The following is a 15,134-nucleotide window of genomic DNA, read 5'->3' as shown; positions in this document are numbered from 1 at the left end:
TTTGATCCCTGGCCGGGGAACTAAGATCCCCATGGCCAAAAAAACCAAAACATAAAACAGAAGCAATATTGTAAGAAATCCAATAAAGACTTTAGAAAATGGTCCACATAAAAATATCTTTAAACAAAATAAAACAGTTCAAATGGTAAAGATGTATTTCACCACAATAAAAGTTAATAATTTTTTTTTAAAAAAACCTTTTTTTTGGAAAGTTAAAAATATACAACTTGGAAAAAAATATATATATACAACTTGGAAGACTTTAGACAAGGTGTGAGCTCTCTAGATCCCCTTACAGTTCACCAGATACACTGGAGTTCTCCACGGGGCCCCAGAGGCTTTGAGTTTGCAAGCACCCCACCATGGGCAGCGAGCTAATCACTGAAGCCAGAACAGCATATGAGCCATCGTGGGCAGAACACACAGTGTGTGGCAAGCAGATCCCTGCCGTAAGTCACCCGCTCTATAAAGCAGGAGGAGTCACCCCATCATTCAGCCATGCTGACTGAACACCTACCACTGGCTGGGTCCTGTTAAACCTTAGGAGGCTGCCACACGTGAGACAGACAGAAATGTCTGAACTTGTACATTACCACATGGAAGTTAAAGACCAGCAGTGGGAGTCAGACCGGGACAACACCAAAGGCATCACGTGTCGGATGATGGGAAGTCGATGGAAAAGAGAAAGCTGGGGAGAGGCTAGGAAGGGCACGGCACGGTAAAGCTGCAGCTACAAGGTCTCTGGTCCCAGTTCCTGCTAACAGTTGGTCTCCGACCCCAGTTCCTGGCACAGAGCCCATACAGCCTTGTAGACGGAGTGATGGGGGTGATAGGAGAATATGACACGGAGCTCATAGGTCCCTTGGGATTTCCTGGGTGATAGGAGAGTCTTTGTTCTAATGAGGTGACGCTAAAGCTAAATCCCTGCTTTAAGTCACCTGCTCTATAAAGCAGGGGAGGGGGCTCTAGAGCGCAAGAATGTATAACAGTCCTGAGGGCACGGCCGGGTGAAGGAAATGAATACTGAAAGTGAAAAGTGAAGGGAAAGTCGCTCAGTTGTGTCCGACCCTTTGCGACCCCATGGACTGTAGCCCCCCAGGCTCCTCTGTCCATGGGATTCTCCAGGCAAGAATACTGGTGTGGGTAGCAGATCCCTTCTCCAGGGGATCTTCCCAACCCAGGGATAGAACCCAGGTCTCCCGCATTGCAGGCAGATTCTTTACCAGCTGAGCCACCAGGGCAAAATGAGCATCAGCCACCCCAATTTCCAGATGAAAAGACTGAGGCTCAGAGGGAGGTCTGAAGCTTGTTCTACCATCCCCTTGTCTCCGAGGTACCTCCAAAAAGGTTTGTTGAATGAATGAAAGATTTCCATTATCACTGCCACTCGCCAAGGCTGACCTGAAGGGCCACCCTGTCCTCCACCCACAGCGTCCGCAGCGCGGGCATGTTGTGCTGGAGTCTGCAGTCCAGGGAGACGTGCTCTGGCCACCGAGTGAAGGTCAGCTCCTCGGACACCTGTCAGGGTGGAAGACATGGGACCAGGGCCATCGGGCCTGTTCCCAGCCCCACCAAGCCCGCCCTCACCCTGGCAGAGCCCCCCACCTCTTTGCCATCCACTCCGACCCGCAGGCCGTGTCTATAGCTGGGCCCGAGCCTCTCGTTGGTCAGGTACAGCAGGATCTGGGCTGGGAGGGCCAAGGGGTTGGGCTGAGGCAGGTTGTGTGTGAGCAGCAAGTTCACCTCCTGCTGGGTCTATAACAGAGCGAGAAAAACCAAGACTCACTAGAGAGATCACCAAGAGATATTTGCAAACCTGTGTTCATAGCAGCACTCTTCACAATAGTCAAAGGGTGGAAGCAACCCAAGTGTCCACTGATGGAAAAATGGATCAACAAAATATGGGCCATTCATACAATGCAGTATTATTCAGCCTTAAAAAGGAAGGAAATTCAATAGAGCTGGGGTGGGGGGTGGGGCGGGAAATGAGGAGTTGTTAAATTGTGGGTAGTTTCAGTTTTGCAAGATAAAGAGAGTTCTGGACATGGACGGTGGTGATGGCTGTGCAACCACGTGAATGTATTTAATGCCACTGAACGTGCACTTGAAAGTGGTTAAGATGGTAAATTTTGTCGTGTATTATACCACAATGAAAATATTTTTAAAATGAAATAAAAATGTACTTAACTAGACACTGCCCAAATGCTAACGGATAAGATAAATAGATAAATTGTGATACCAGCACACCATGGAATACTATACAGTAGTGAAAAAGGATACAGACCATGTGAATCCCACAAACATCATGCTGAACAAAAGAGGGCAGATGCAAAAGGGAGAAGGCTGTGTGCTCCCATGAACATGACATTAAAACAGTCTGATGAGCAATGGCTCCTGGGGAGTTAGGATGGGGAAGGGGCAGCTGAGGGACTTCTCCTCAGAAGTCTCATCCCTCTACTCATGGACCCTGAAGCTCTCATCTGCCAGGGTCCTCTCTGGAGCTCAGCTCATATCCAAATGCTTCTCTCGTCAGGAGCACATGGCCCCAGCATACCAGGCCATCCTGGTCTGCACCCCACCCATCTGCATCCTCACCTCGGTGGTACTGAGGACAAGCAGCCCCTGTAGCATGCTGGCATCCACGGTGACCAGCACCTGAGCGTCCACGGCCGTGGAGTTCACCACAATGTAGCCAGAGCCGTCGACTTGGCCTGGGACCCCCAGGGCCTGGAAGGGTTGAAAGAAATGGAAGTAGGGCTTCTTAACTAGGGTGGGGTCACTAGTGGGCATCAGGGGTCCCATGATCTCCCTTGAACTGAAAACAAAATGTGGTGAGGATGTGCCCACATGAGTCTCTACAGGAGAGGGTTTGTGACTTGGGTCAGATTTTAGGAGTGTCAGAGGGCCCCGCCTCAGTAGCCCTGCACTGTCCAATGAGCTTCCTCTGGCCCCTTTCTGGACACCCCAAACCACAAACCTCACATCTTTATGCTCCAGAGAATCTTATCCCGTGAAACCAACTGGTCAAGAGCCTTCCAACACTGGCAGCTCTGAAACATGCATTTCCCCTCCTCTCCTCCCCCAGCCCCTCCACCTCCCCAGGCGCACAGAACCCAGACACCTGCTCCTGAGAGGCGATGGGAGCCTGTCCAGGAAGCAGGCTGCAAGGCCGGCCCAAGTGGGCATCTCCCTAGGCTCCGCCCACCAGCGCATGCACATCGCCGAGCACAGGGCTGGTCCATCTAATCCTGAGAGTGGGGGCGGTCACTGCACCCCATCTATGATGATGACTCTAAAGCCCGGGGAGGGACAGGGATGTGCTCAAGGCCACCAGGGACAAGGGGCAGAACCGACATTCAGAGTCTGGGCTTCCTGGCCTCACAGGTGGCCTTCCAGTGCCCAGGACAGCTGTCCAACTCCATCTGCCTGACACAGCGTTTGGCCCTATTAACCTTTCCTCCCCTCTTGGAACCCTTTCCTCCCCAGCCTCGAGACCCCCTTCTCCCTTGGGGTTCCTCCTCCTCCTGGCTTGTTCTTCTTGGTACCCTTGGCTGCTTCCTTCTCATGTTTCCCAGCTTTGCAACCTGAGTGCTTAGTCTCCACCCACCCCACAGCCATCTCAGCCAGTCTATGACTTTTTTAAGAGCTTTTTTCTTTTTGATGTGGACCATTTAAAAAATCTTCATTGAATCTGCTATGATATAGCTTCTGTTTTTTGTTTTGGTTTTTGGGCCCTGAGGCATGTGGGATCTTCGCCCCCTGACCAGGGATTGAACCTGCACCCCCTGCATTGGAAGGCGAAGTCTTAACCCCTGGATCACCAGGGAAGCCCTCAGTCCGTGGCTTTAAATGTGACCACCGAGAGGAGGAGACCTCCAGTTCAGACCACAGCCGACCTCCTGATTGCCCCCACCGTCTCCCCTTGGGCGTTTAAGAGCCCTGTCAGATTTAACACATTCAAAAAGGGCCTGTGAGTCAGCGACACCCTCTCCCCAACTCTCCTTCTCCACCCACGTCCTTCCTATCACCAGGAGCAGCAGCAGCCCCAGTCCTCTTCTCACAATCACCATCTGGCTCCCCTATTTCTCACACCCACATCTGACTTCTATCCAATCCTATTTCTCCACCTTCATGATGGATCCCGAATCCGAGGCTGCTCTCACCCCCTGGGCTTTTTATAAAACAGAAGTCAGCAAATGCCAGCCCACCAGCCACATCCAGCCCGCTGCCTGTTGTAAATAAAGCTTTATTGGAACACAGTCATGCCCATTCACCGCATAGCCCGCTGCCTGTTGTAAATAAAGCTTTATTGGAACACAGTCATGCCCATTCACCGCATACTGTCTATGGCACATTGCACTGCAACAGCAGCGCTGAGTAGTTACAACAGCCGCTGAGTGGCCTGCAAAGTCTAAGATATTTGCTATCTGGACTTTTATAGAAATGGTTTGCTGATCCCAGTCCTAGAGGATGCCCTTCCCTCTCCAGCTCTGCCTCAGGGCCTTTGCACTGGCCGTGCCCAGAAAACTCTGTCCCCTTGGGACTTCTCTGGTGGTCCAGTTACTAAGACTTCACACCCTCAATGCAAGGGTCCTGGGTATGATCCCTGGTCAGGGAACTAGATCCCACATCCCGCAACTAACAGTTTGCATGCCACATCTAAAGATCCCACATGCCTCAACTAAGACCTGGTGCAACCAAATAAATAAATAGAAATAAATATTTTTTAAGAAAAGAGAAAATCTTCTCCCCAGATATCCACAACCCTACTCTCTCCTCTCCTTTAGGTCTGTGCTTAAATGTCATCCTGTTTGGGGGACCAACTTGGACCAATATACAAAACTGCAGTATCTGCCCTGTTTTCCATGACCCCCTTTTCCCACTTTCTCTCTCTCCTAGCCCTCACCGCTGTGTAATACGCTCCACAGTTCAGTGATTTGTCCTGGGGGTTGCCTGTCTGCCCCAGGGAGGCACTCCTCTCTGCCGTGTTTACAACTGTGTGTCCAGGGCTTAGAGGAGGTGCTCCATTCCTCCAGGGTTCGCCCCACCTCTCTCACTTTGGCAGTGGTTACAAAGGAGGGTTCCCGCCTGGAGACCCTGTGCTCACCGCTCCCGCTCTCCCCCCGCACGCGTACCTGCAGGGCCTCGCAGGAGCTCTCGGCCACCACCCGCCACTGCAGCCGGCGGTCCAGCTGCAGCTCACCGCTGCCCTGAAGCTCACAGGCCCCTGAGTGCAGCTCCAGGCGCAGCCGGTGCCCGGCCTCCCACCCACACTGGACGGTCAGCGAGGTCTCCGGGGGAAGGGTGTGCAGTGCAGGCAGCGTGGGCCTCAGTTTTGCTCGGAGTGTGGCCTCGGATGGGTGCAGAGTCACTGCCAAGGTCAAGGAAGCAGTCTGGCTGGCCGCCGCAAGGACCCCTGATGCTTCTGCTTCCCCACCCAAGGCCTGCCGGGAGTCACTGAACTGCGTCCCTGCTGGGAGGCCCAGGTCCTGCTGGACCACAGAGAGAGGGGTCAGAGGGTGGTCCCACACCAGTGAGTGGCCTGATTCTCCATCTTCAACCCTCTTCCCCCCGTCCCTCCCCCATTACAGTAACAACAAAACTGCAGCTTCAATCACAACACACAACAGTTGTCCATCAGAGAACACTCAGGACACACAGTCTCGTGCTGAGTGCTTCATCAGAATGTTCTCTTTTCACCCTATTCCAATGACTCTGAGAGTGGTAGTTACTAGTCCCCATTTAACAGATGGGAACACTGAGGCTCAACAAGGCAAAGTCATTGCCCAGAATCACATGACTAATAAGTAGACAAGCTAAGGTTTGAACCTGATCTGTCTTCAGTCTGTGCTTCCTCTCTATGCTGTCCATTAGGATCATCACTGATCACGTGGGGCTGGTTCCCTCTATATTAAAATGAAGTCCAAGTAAGAATTCAGTTTCTCTGTAGCATGAGGAAAATCATCTTAAGCCCTCAGTAGCTCCCCGTGGCTAGCGGCTGCTGTCCTGGATAGCAAAGAACATTTCCATCATCATAGAAAGCCCTAGTGGGTAGGCCTGCTTCATCCCAGGATTCTCTGCTCTCTTGTGGACCAATCCTGTGCTGACCTGATTAACACTGACAGAACATCTGCCAGCGCCCAGCCCTATGCTCAGGGATGCTGAGTGGACCAGACCGACCCTGTCCCTGCGCCCAGGAAGCTCCATCAGGAGACACAGGGCAGGGGCCTGTCCCACTCCGACGAGGGCACCAGCCCTGTCTGCTGACCTAGACTCCAGCTTCCCCCTTTCCTGAGTCACGGGGTCCCCTTCCCCCAAACATCACAGAACAATTCTCAGACTCTCTCTCGGCTCAGATAAAACCCAACCTGTGGTTTTTAACAGGTTATGAAACCAAGATGCAACTGTTCCCAACTGTCAGCTGAGAAGAGTTCCTCTCATTCCCTTCCTGCTCTTAAAATTTTACTAAAAAGACAGATTCTCATAAATTCTGAGTCTGCGGTCCTCAAGTTTCATGGCCCTGTGAGCCTCTAATCTCACCCAGCCTCGATTTCCTCATCTGTCAAATGGGAACACGGGATGAGAGATAAGAGGGGTCAAGTGTCCAACAGGGCTTTGGGGAAATAGTAGCTGGTCTTGGGAAGTCCCTGGAGGGGGTGTCAGCCAGGCTCAGGCCTCACACTGATGGGAAGCTCCTTTCCAGGCACCTCGCTGGCCCTCTATACACACCTCCAGCAGCAGGCAGCCCGGCTCGGTGGCCAAAGTCCACGTGTTCCGGTTCTCAGCATGCTGCTCCAGGGCACCCTGCAGCCGGCACGGCCCCATCCGGAGGGACAGGGAGCTGTAGGGGGCGGGGCCAGGCTGGACAGTCAGGCTGATGGCACTCCGGGGTGGCAGGCCCAGTCTGCCCAGGAGGGGAAGGGAGTGGGTCAGGTGCCCCAGGACCAAGGTCTGGGGCCCACAGGTACGGGCCAACTGCAGGTGGGCATCCCCACGGTCACTATGGAAGTCCGTGGTCAGGTCGAACTCGCAGGGGCCCCAGCTCAGGCTGCCCTCGGAGCGCAGGGCCCGCGGGATTCCTGTCGCCTGGAATATGGAGAAAGTGGTTGGATTTCGAGTAAGTGCCAGAAGCCAGGAGGCGCTAGTGGTAAAGAACCCGCCTGCCAATGCAGGAGACATAAGAGATGCGGGTTTGATCCCTGGGTTGGGAAGATCCCCTGGAGGAGGGCATGGAAACCCACCCCAGTATCCTTGCCTGGAGAATCCCATGGACAGAGGAGCCTTGTGGGCTACCGCCCATGGGGTCGCAAAGAGTCAGACACGACTGAAGTGACTCAGCACACACACACACCAGAAGTCACGGTGGGGGAGCTGGAGACACGTGTGGGTGGGAAGAGGGCAGCAGTGGCCCCATGGCCTAAACTCTATCAGCTCCTCCTTCTGCAAGGTGACGATACCAAGGGTACCCCATTGAGAGATGTGGGCTCAAATTCCCGTTCTACCACTAACTTGGTCTCTCCAAACCCACAGCCTCAGTTTACCCATCTCTAAAATGGGAGTTGATCATAAGTTGCTGGGAGATGGAAGTAAGTTAATCCTTGTGAATCCAGAGCCAGGCACCCAGAAAGCCCTGGCTACTGGAAAGAGATCACGAACATCAATGTTCACTTGCTGGAGGGCAGAGACTTTAAGCAACTCACTCCACTGGGGCCTAAGACACACCCCACATGGGGGCACAGACCCAAGATGGGGATGAAAGGGTCCCCCCACCTCTCTGGGCCCCAGTGTATCATGGGGGGCGAGGGGGTACAAGCAGCCCTTTCCCTCAGAGGTGAGGATTCAAGGGGCCTCAGAGCATATTCAGTACTCTTGTTATTATTCTGTATTAGCCTCATTCTTACTCCTGGATCCTTAACCCCAGGGATGCAGGAAGTGAGAAATAAGAACAGAACCAACTTGAACCACAGAAAGGATGCAAGCCAGGGTCTCAGGAGGGCCCTTTGCAAAAGGGGAGAAAAATGGAACTCTGGTCCCATTTTTGGCTCAAAGCTTTATAGTCAATGAGTCCCCCAGTTTAAGGGACAACAGCAAAAGAAAAAAATAACCCAAAGTTTCTCATGCTGAGTGCAGAGCTGGGCATACAGTGAAAAAAGTGAAGTCACTCAGTCGTGTCCGACTCTTTGTGACCCCATGGACGGCAGCCTACCAGGCTCCTCTGTCCATAGGATTTTCCAGGCAAGAGTACTGGAATGGGTTGCCATTTCATACAGTAGGTGTTAATAATTTATAAAGGGAGGCTTACCTCAAGCAGAGGGCAGTGATTCACCAGGGCCAGGGTCCAGTTGTGTGTGGTGCTGGCCTCTGACCTGAAGTCCCCACGGGCGGTCAGGGTGCACAGGCCCAGGGCCACCTCCAGCTGGGCCTGGGGGGCTTCATCTCCCCCCATGGACACGCGGATGTGGTTGCTGGGGGGGACTCCCAGTGCCTGAAGTGGAGGCCATGCATGCTGGAGGCCGGTGTCCAGGTGAGCACGGTGGCCGCAGGCTGAGTGGACATGGGCTTGGGCGAAGGTGTCTCCAGACGATACCTGAGCCACCAGGCTGGCCCCAAAGCTGTGCACCAGGAAGGAGCCGTTCAATGTCAGCACAGCTGGATTCTGCAGCCAAGAAAGGCCAGGTGAGGGGGTCCCTACAGCACCCCATGAAGTGTGTCCACTGTCCATTTGCCCACAGGTGGTCAGGAAAGCCCTCATCCTCTAGGGGCATCTATGATCTCTCTTCTCTTTGAAGAGCTGAACACACCCTCCCAGGGAGTCAAGAAATCTAACCATTCAGAGCAATTTGGGGCCCCTCATGCCCCCCTCCCCTGGGGCTTCCCTGGTGGCTCAGATGGTAAAGAATCTGCCTGCAAGGCAGGGGGCCTGGGTTCGATCCCTGGGTCGGGAAGATTCCCCTGGAGAAGGGCATGGCAACCCACTCCAGTATTCTTGCCTGGAGAATCCCATGGACTCAGGAGACTGGCAGGCTACAGTCTATGGGGTTGCAAAGAGGCGGACATGACTAAGAGACAAACAAGAACAAAAAATGCCCCCTCCCCTGAGGTCTCTGTTTTCGCCTCTCTTTTCCACAATAGAGCGCGGGCCTCTCAACCTCTCTGGTCTGAACACATCCCTCTTAACGCCCCAAATGGAAGTCACTTGTGCCTCTAAGTGGTATAATTCTCAGGACCTGGGGTTCTGGGTGGGGGGTGGGAATCTGCAACCCCAGGACAGAACCAGGAGCTGCCCTCAGCCCCTTCCTGTCACTCAGCACTCAGCTGTCTGCCTGGGGCGGAGACAGCATCACCCGCAATGGGGTGAACGCATGTATCAGCTCCACCGCAGCTAAATGGAGACCACAAGTGGAGCCATGGAGCTCAGGGTGGCCTCCCATGGCGCCCAGGGCATGGTTCTCCTGCTTGGATGTCACTGGCCTGCTCCAGGACTGAGGAATGCCCCCTTTCTAGCTCTTCCCTGGAATTCCAGGCCATGACTCTCAGAGGGAAGTTCCATCCATTCACAAGTCCTGTCCTAACCCTCCTGTGCAGTTAGTCTTTGCAGCAATCACCCCTCCCCTCCTGCTGCCGGCTCTGAGTCTTTCTCACACATGTAACTACTCATTCCACATACCCCCTAGTCTTAAGTTTCCTCTGGAGGGGAGGCAGCCCATCTGCCCCTTAAGACCCCTTCAATCCTGATCCTCAATTCCCTTGGTTAACCCTCCTGCCATCTAGGCCACTGTGCAACCCTAGGGAGGTGACTTCACCTCCCTAAGCCTCAGTTTCCACATCTGTAAAATGAGATTATGAGTCCCTGGTGGCTGAAACCAGGGCCAAAGAGAGGGTACCCAACTGAGACGGCACTTAACGTGCATTGGTCCACTTCCTGCTTGACAGCGTACGGTAGGGACGTACTGTATACTGCTACCTGCAATATACAGATGACAAGGCTGAAGCTCAGAGAGGTTAAGGCCTGGCTAAAAGTCACACAGCAGGTGAGTGGCAGGTCTGGGCAGGAAGCTGTGGTAGTCTGATTTTTCTGGTCCTTGTGTCTCCCTGTGTTGGGTGAAGTCAGTACCACTACCCAAGCTGGAGGCATGAAAGCATCACACCGTTTGTGCTCACAGAGGTGACACTGGCTGAAACCATCCTCCCCAAGGAGGTTCCCTCTCCCTGGACAGCCAGGTGGTGAGCCCACAGCACTGGCTCCCAGGGCCCTCCGGCAGTGCCCCAGGTGGGACACCCAGCAGCACCCATTCAACACCTCCAGATTCGGGTCTCCCCAGTCCCCGAGCAGGTCAGTTCCTTGGGCTGGCTCCTCCAGGGGAGCCAGCACGCAGCCAGGCCAGGCGAGTGTACGCCTCCCCAGGCCCATCCCAGGGCTATGCTCACTGGCTGGTCACCCCACAGCCAGCTGGGCTGAAAGCTCCACTGAGCCAGGCCTACAACCAGCTGTCTGCTCAGCTGCCCACGAGGGCAGTCCTGACTGGGTCCAGTTCACTCACAGCTCTTGGTCCAGGAGACACTGGGCCCCGCTGGAAATGAGGGCATCCAAGCGCTGCATGCAGGCCTCTCCATTATGCTTTGCCTTTGAAGGAGATAACCTACTGTTCACCGGGGCCCTGGCCTGGGAGAGCTCAGAGCACCACAGGCTGGGCTGAGTCCCAGCCTGGGCAGCATGTGTGCCTGTAAGGCCCACACTCTGTCTCCCCCAAAAGGCCCAGATATGCCTGTCACCAGCCCAGACCACCCCCAACCCCACCCCCCAGGGCAAAGGCTGGCTTGAAACACTTGGATCCTGGGTCCTTGTCACTGTGTTTATAGAAGGAACCACTCATCTGCCGTCAGGCTGGGCTGGGAGCCCAGATGCATGTCCCTGGAGGTGTGAAGGGCTTGCAGGAGGGGACTGTGCAGGTCAGCCTGGCAGTGGCCACAGGCCTTCCCTAAGCCATCCAGCAGGAAGGCTTTGGTGCTCAGACCATGCCTGCCGCTCCCCACTCTTCCCCAGAGGCAGACCACTATCTACCACCACTGCCCTGATGGTGACAGAGACCCTGGTACCTCAAGAAGCCATCCAGTGACATCCCCCCATCCCCCCAGCAAAGCCCTGACAGCTGGGCAGGCATAATGCTCCTCTGCAGTTGACCTAGGATGGCCAGCAGGGTGGGCAGGGGCATGTGTAGGCACAAGGTGTTTTCCCCAACCTTGACCCTGAACAGAGTGCTAAGGTCCAATTGACCCCATCTCCCCTAGTGAAGGCCTCCCTAGGAAGATAACCCTCAAAGAGAGGTTTGTGCAAACTGAAGTGCTAACCCACAGCATCGTCACAATCAGAAATAACCAGAGCTCACGTCCTCACAGGGCCTGTGTGCCAGGTTCTCCCTGGTTCCTCATCGGATCCTCAAGGTAATTGTGGGAGGCAGGCATTATTAACAGTTCCATTTTGCAGATGAGAACACTGAGGCACAGAGAGAGTAAGCAACTGGCCTGAAGTCACGCCATCAGTAAGCGACGAAGCAGCTTGGCTTCAGGTCGCACACCTTGCTCACCCTGCCTTTCCGCACGCTCTGGATGGTTTAACCACAACTGTGATGGGCACAGACGTGGTTTCCTGTTTTTCGTTCTTGAGAGACCAGTGTTAGAGACAGCTGGCCCGTGTTCCAGGTTTCCCCAGGGGAACATGAACTGATGGGTGAAAGTCTCAGCAGTTTTAATTTTACCAGATAAACCCAGAGTGTCTCCACTCTATTGCCACTTATGGGGGCAGGGGAGGGAGCAGTGTCAGGACGAGAAGACAAGTGGGCAGAAGAAAGAAGAGAAGGCAGGGTGGGGAGGAAGAAAGGAAGGGATCGTGGATGAATGGGAGGGGAGGGTGGGAGGAAAGCAGAAAGGATGGATGAGAAGGGAGGATGGGAAATTCGGTGAGAGCCTGGGAGGGAAGGTGGGCGGGGCTGGGGCAGTGGGCGGGGCGGGGCTGGGCGGGGGCGGTAGGCGGGGCAAGCTGGTGGAAACTGGGTAGGTTACTAGAGAAGCTGCAGAGGCAGTGCGCCTGGCTTGGGCCCCACCCACGTGCGGACCTAAGGGTCACTTACCTGGAGCTTCACGAGGCCGGGGTGCAGCCCCCGGGTCAGCTCCCGGTGGTCACCTGCTCCCCTCCTCTCCTGGGCTCCACCAAGCTCCTCGCCGTCCACGCTCACCACCAACCCCGCCTCCAGACTGGGTCCCGAGCTCTGCGCAGAAGCACAGCTCTGGGTGTCCCTCGGACCCACTGCCCGCACGAGGCCCCGGGCCCAGCCCTCTCACCCACCTGCAAGTGTCCACGGCCATCCATGGAGAAGGGGAGGCCCCAGCGCCCGAGGCCGGGCACCGTGTGGCGGAGGCTGGCGCGGAGCTGGCTGCCTGATGTGCTGGTGGCCACGCCCTCCAGGCCAAGGGCCGCATCCAGCTGACCCCCGGAACTTCGCAGCATCGCCCGCACTGAGAAATTGGAAGCCACGTGGGTGTGTGACAGGAGCATCCCGGCCTCGGAGGAGAGCCCTGGGGGGGAGAGGAACCATGGAGATGGCATGCCCCACGGGAGCCAGAACGGGGTCCCTCACAGCCCGCCTTCTCTCTGGAGGGTCCCCTGAACCCTGAGGCGAACTTGCCTCCCAGCTCCTTCCTAAGACCACAATGGCCACACCCAGCAAGTAATAGGCCCCATGTCCGCTTTGGATTCCTCGCTCCCTAAAGGTAGGGATGGGCTCTTAGGAAGCAGGGGTCTGAGCCTGTGTTCTCACCTTGCTGCACCTTCAGGCCCATGGAACTGTCCCCAAGAAGCTAGAGCTGGGGGTGTCTGAGCTATTTCCTAACTGCGGTGCCAGGAACATCCTGGAAGTCCTGCTAACCCAGGTTTCCAAGCCTAGAAGCTGGACTGGGGGTGGGGAGTCCTGGGAGGAGGGGAGGGTGGCAAGGGCCACCTGCCCTCCAGTTTGGAGGCATGTCAAAGTTGTGTCCGACTCTTTGAGACTCTTTGAGGCTCCTCTGTCCATGGGATTTCCCAGGCAAGAATACTGGAGTGGGTTGCCATTTCCTTCTCCGGGGATCTTCGCGACCCAGGGGTCGAACTCACGTCTCCTGCTTGGCAGACGGATTCATTACCACTAAGCCACTGGGGAGCCTGGGTCTGTCTGTACTGTGTTGCAACTGGTGTTCTGGCTGAATAAGAGCCCAGGGAAGATGGAGGCACTGGGAGAAGGTTTTGGGGGAAGGAGATAGAGCTAGGAGGTGGATTTAGGGACTGGGGGCTCTAACTCCCTTGGTTGCAGGCCCCAGGAGTCTTTAGGGAAGGAAGCCACTGGGCTCTCTCAGCCCCTCTTACCTGCCTCACTCAAAGCGCTGATGTTCTGACTCAGGCTGCCAGAGAGCTGGCCGTGCCCGGGGCCCCAGGTGCAGACCCCGCCCAGAGCCAGGATGGCCGAGTCTGCACGGAGGCTGGCCTGGCCCCCGAGGCTCCCCGTCTGGGCCTGCAGCCGCCCCCTCAACTGGAGCTCTCCTGGCAAGGCCTGGCTGCTGTTCTGGGCAAGGATGCAGGTCACACTGTGCACGCTGGTGCTGTTCCCTGCCCTCTCATGCTTGTCCCGCAAGAGCAGCCCCAGCATGGCTGAGTCTGCAGTGACCTTGATGGTACCTGCAAAGGATGGGAGAGAGCCCGAGAAAAGAAGGGGGTCAGTCCAGGGCACTGCACTGCTTTGGGAAGGAAGGAAAAGAACCCAGGGGCCGGAAGTTCCTATATCCATGATGTAATGTTAACTCATGTCAGAGAGAGCATATCTGAAAATAGGACCAAATGAAATCAGCTTGCCCTGCCCCCAGGATGCTCCAAGGACCAAACAACCTAATTCACAAATAAAACAGCTTTGGCAAAAAAGCAGTAAGCCTGAGAAGGCATGTCTGTTAACACCAGCGCTGAATCCTGCTCAAGAGAGTCACAGATCACCATGATGGAATGGCCCCATTTTACAGGCAACAAAACTGAGACCTGGAAATTTTGGAATTTTAAGGAGAAAAAAATTTCTCAGAGGTCTCTTCCACCCACCTGGAGAAAAAGATTGCATATCCTTGACCCAGCCCATACATAAGTCATGCATTAGGGATATTCTTGCTCTTATCAAAACCATTTAGATTTCCTGATCTCACCAGTCTCCACTAGGGCCTTAATGTGGTCCAAGTGCCCAAGTTCCCTCCTGTCATTCAAGGGGGACTCAGGGGTCACCACCTCCAGGAAGCCTTCCTTGACCCTTCTGCAGCCACAGGCTTGGTTAAACACTCTTGTTCTATGCTTCCAGACACCGAGCTCATGCTAAACTCTGTTACAGAGTACTTTCCATACAGATAGAACTTTCTCACAGAATCTTGCAATCATCTTTTTTACAGATTCTTTACATTGCAGGGCCCTGTGTCTCCATGTCCTCTAAGAGGCTACCCTGTGTCCTTATCTGGAAAACATGGATAATCAAGAGTAAAACTTCATTTGATTACTGTGAAGAAAGATGAAATAATGTCAATGGAATAGTATAGAATTCAAGAAGAAACCCACCACAAATGCTCAACTGATTTTTGACAGAAGTGGAAAATGGACAGTCCATTGAAAAAATGTGCTGAATTGATTGGGAATCCACATGTAAAAACGCTACCATGAACCTTGCCCAAACCTATACACAAATTAATTAAAAACTGACCACAGAAGAAAAGGGAACCCTCTAACACTGCCAGTAAGAATGTAAACTTTAGGTACAGTCACTAAGAGAGAACAGTATGCAGGTCCTTAAAAAAAAATAAAAATAGAACTACTATATGATCCAGCAATTCCACTCCTGAACATATATCTGGAAAAGATGAAAACTCTAATTTAAAGAGATAAACATACCCCAATGTTTATAGCAGCATATTTATAATAGCCAAGACATGGAAGTGACCTAAGGATCCATTAACAGATGAATGGATAAAGAAGATGTGATATATATATATATATATATATATACACACACACACACACGATAGAATATTACTCAGCCATAAAAAGAAAATATTGTCATTTGCATAAACATGGATGGACC

The 15,134-nt window shown here is 53.9% G+C and overlaps 1 protein-coding gene across 1 annotated transcript in view; it reads right to left on the bottom strand.

Annotated features, from left to right (window-relative positions):
- The window catches only part of LOC122433469, a 161,402-nt gene that overhangs the window by 47,357 nt on the left and 98,911 nt on the right, over window positions 1-15,134 (bottom strand). The window contains exons 39-44 of the mRNA XM_043456461.1: window positions 13,397-13,705; window positions 12,344-12,573; window positions 11,168-11,182; window positions 5,891-5,904; window positions 2,921-2,942; window positions 1,388-1,414 (exon numbers count right to left, since the gene is read on the bottom strand). Of these exons, the coding sequence (XP_043312396.1) occupies window positions 1,388-1,414; window positions 2,921-2,942; window positions 5,891-5,904; window positions 11,168-11,182; window positions 12,344-12,573; window positions 13,397-13,705 (617 nt within the window). The remainder of the gene's footprint in view (window positions 1-1,387; window positions 1,415-2,920; window positions 2,943-5,890; window positions 5,905-11,167; window positions 11,183-12,343; window positions 12,574-13,396; window positions 13,706-15,134) is intronic.

This window comes from Cervus canadensis, chromosome 32, assembly GCF_019320065.1.
Source record: "Cervus canadensis isolate Bull #8, Minnesota chromosome 32, ASM1932006v1, whole genome shotgun sequence".
Lineage (NCBI taxonomy): Eukaryota > Metazoa > Chordata > Mammalia > Artiodactyla > Cervidae > Cervus > Cervus canadensis.
The sequence above is the reverse complement of the archived record's forward strand: the minus strand, read 5'-3'. Positions and strand labels throughout refer to the sequence as shown.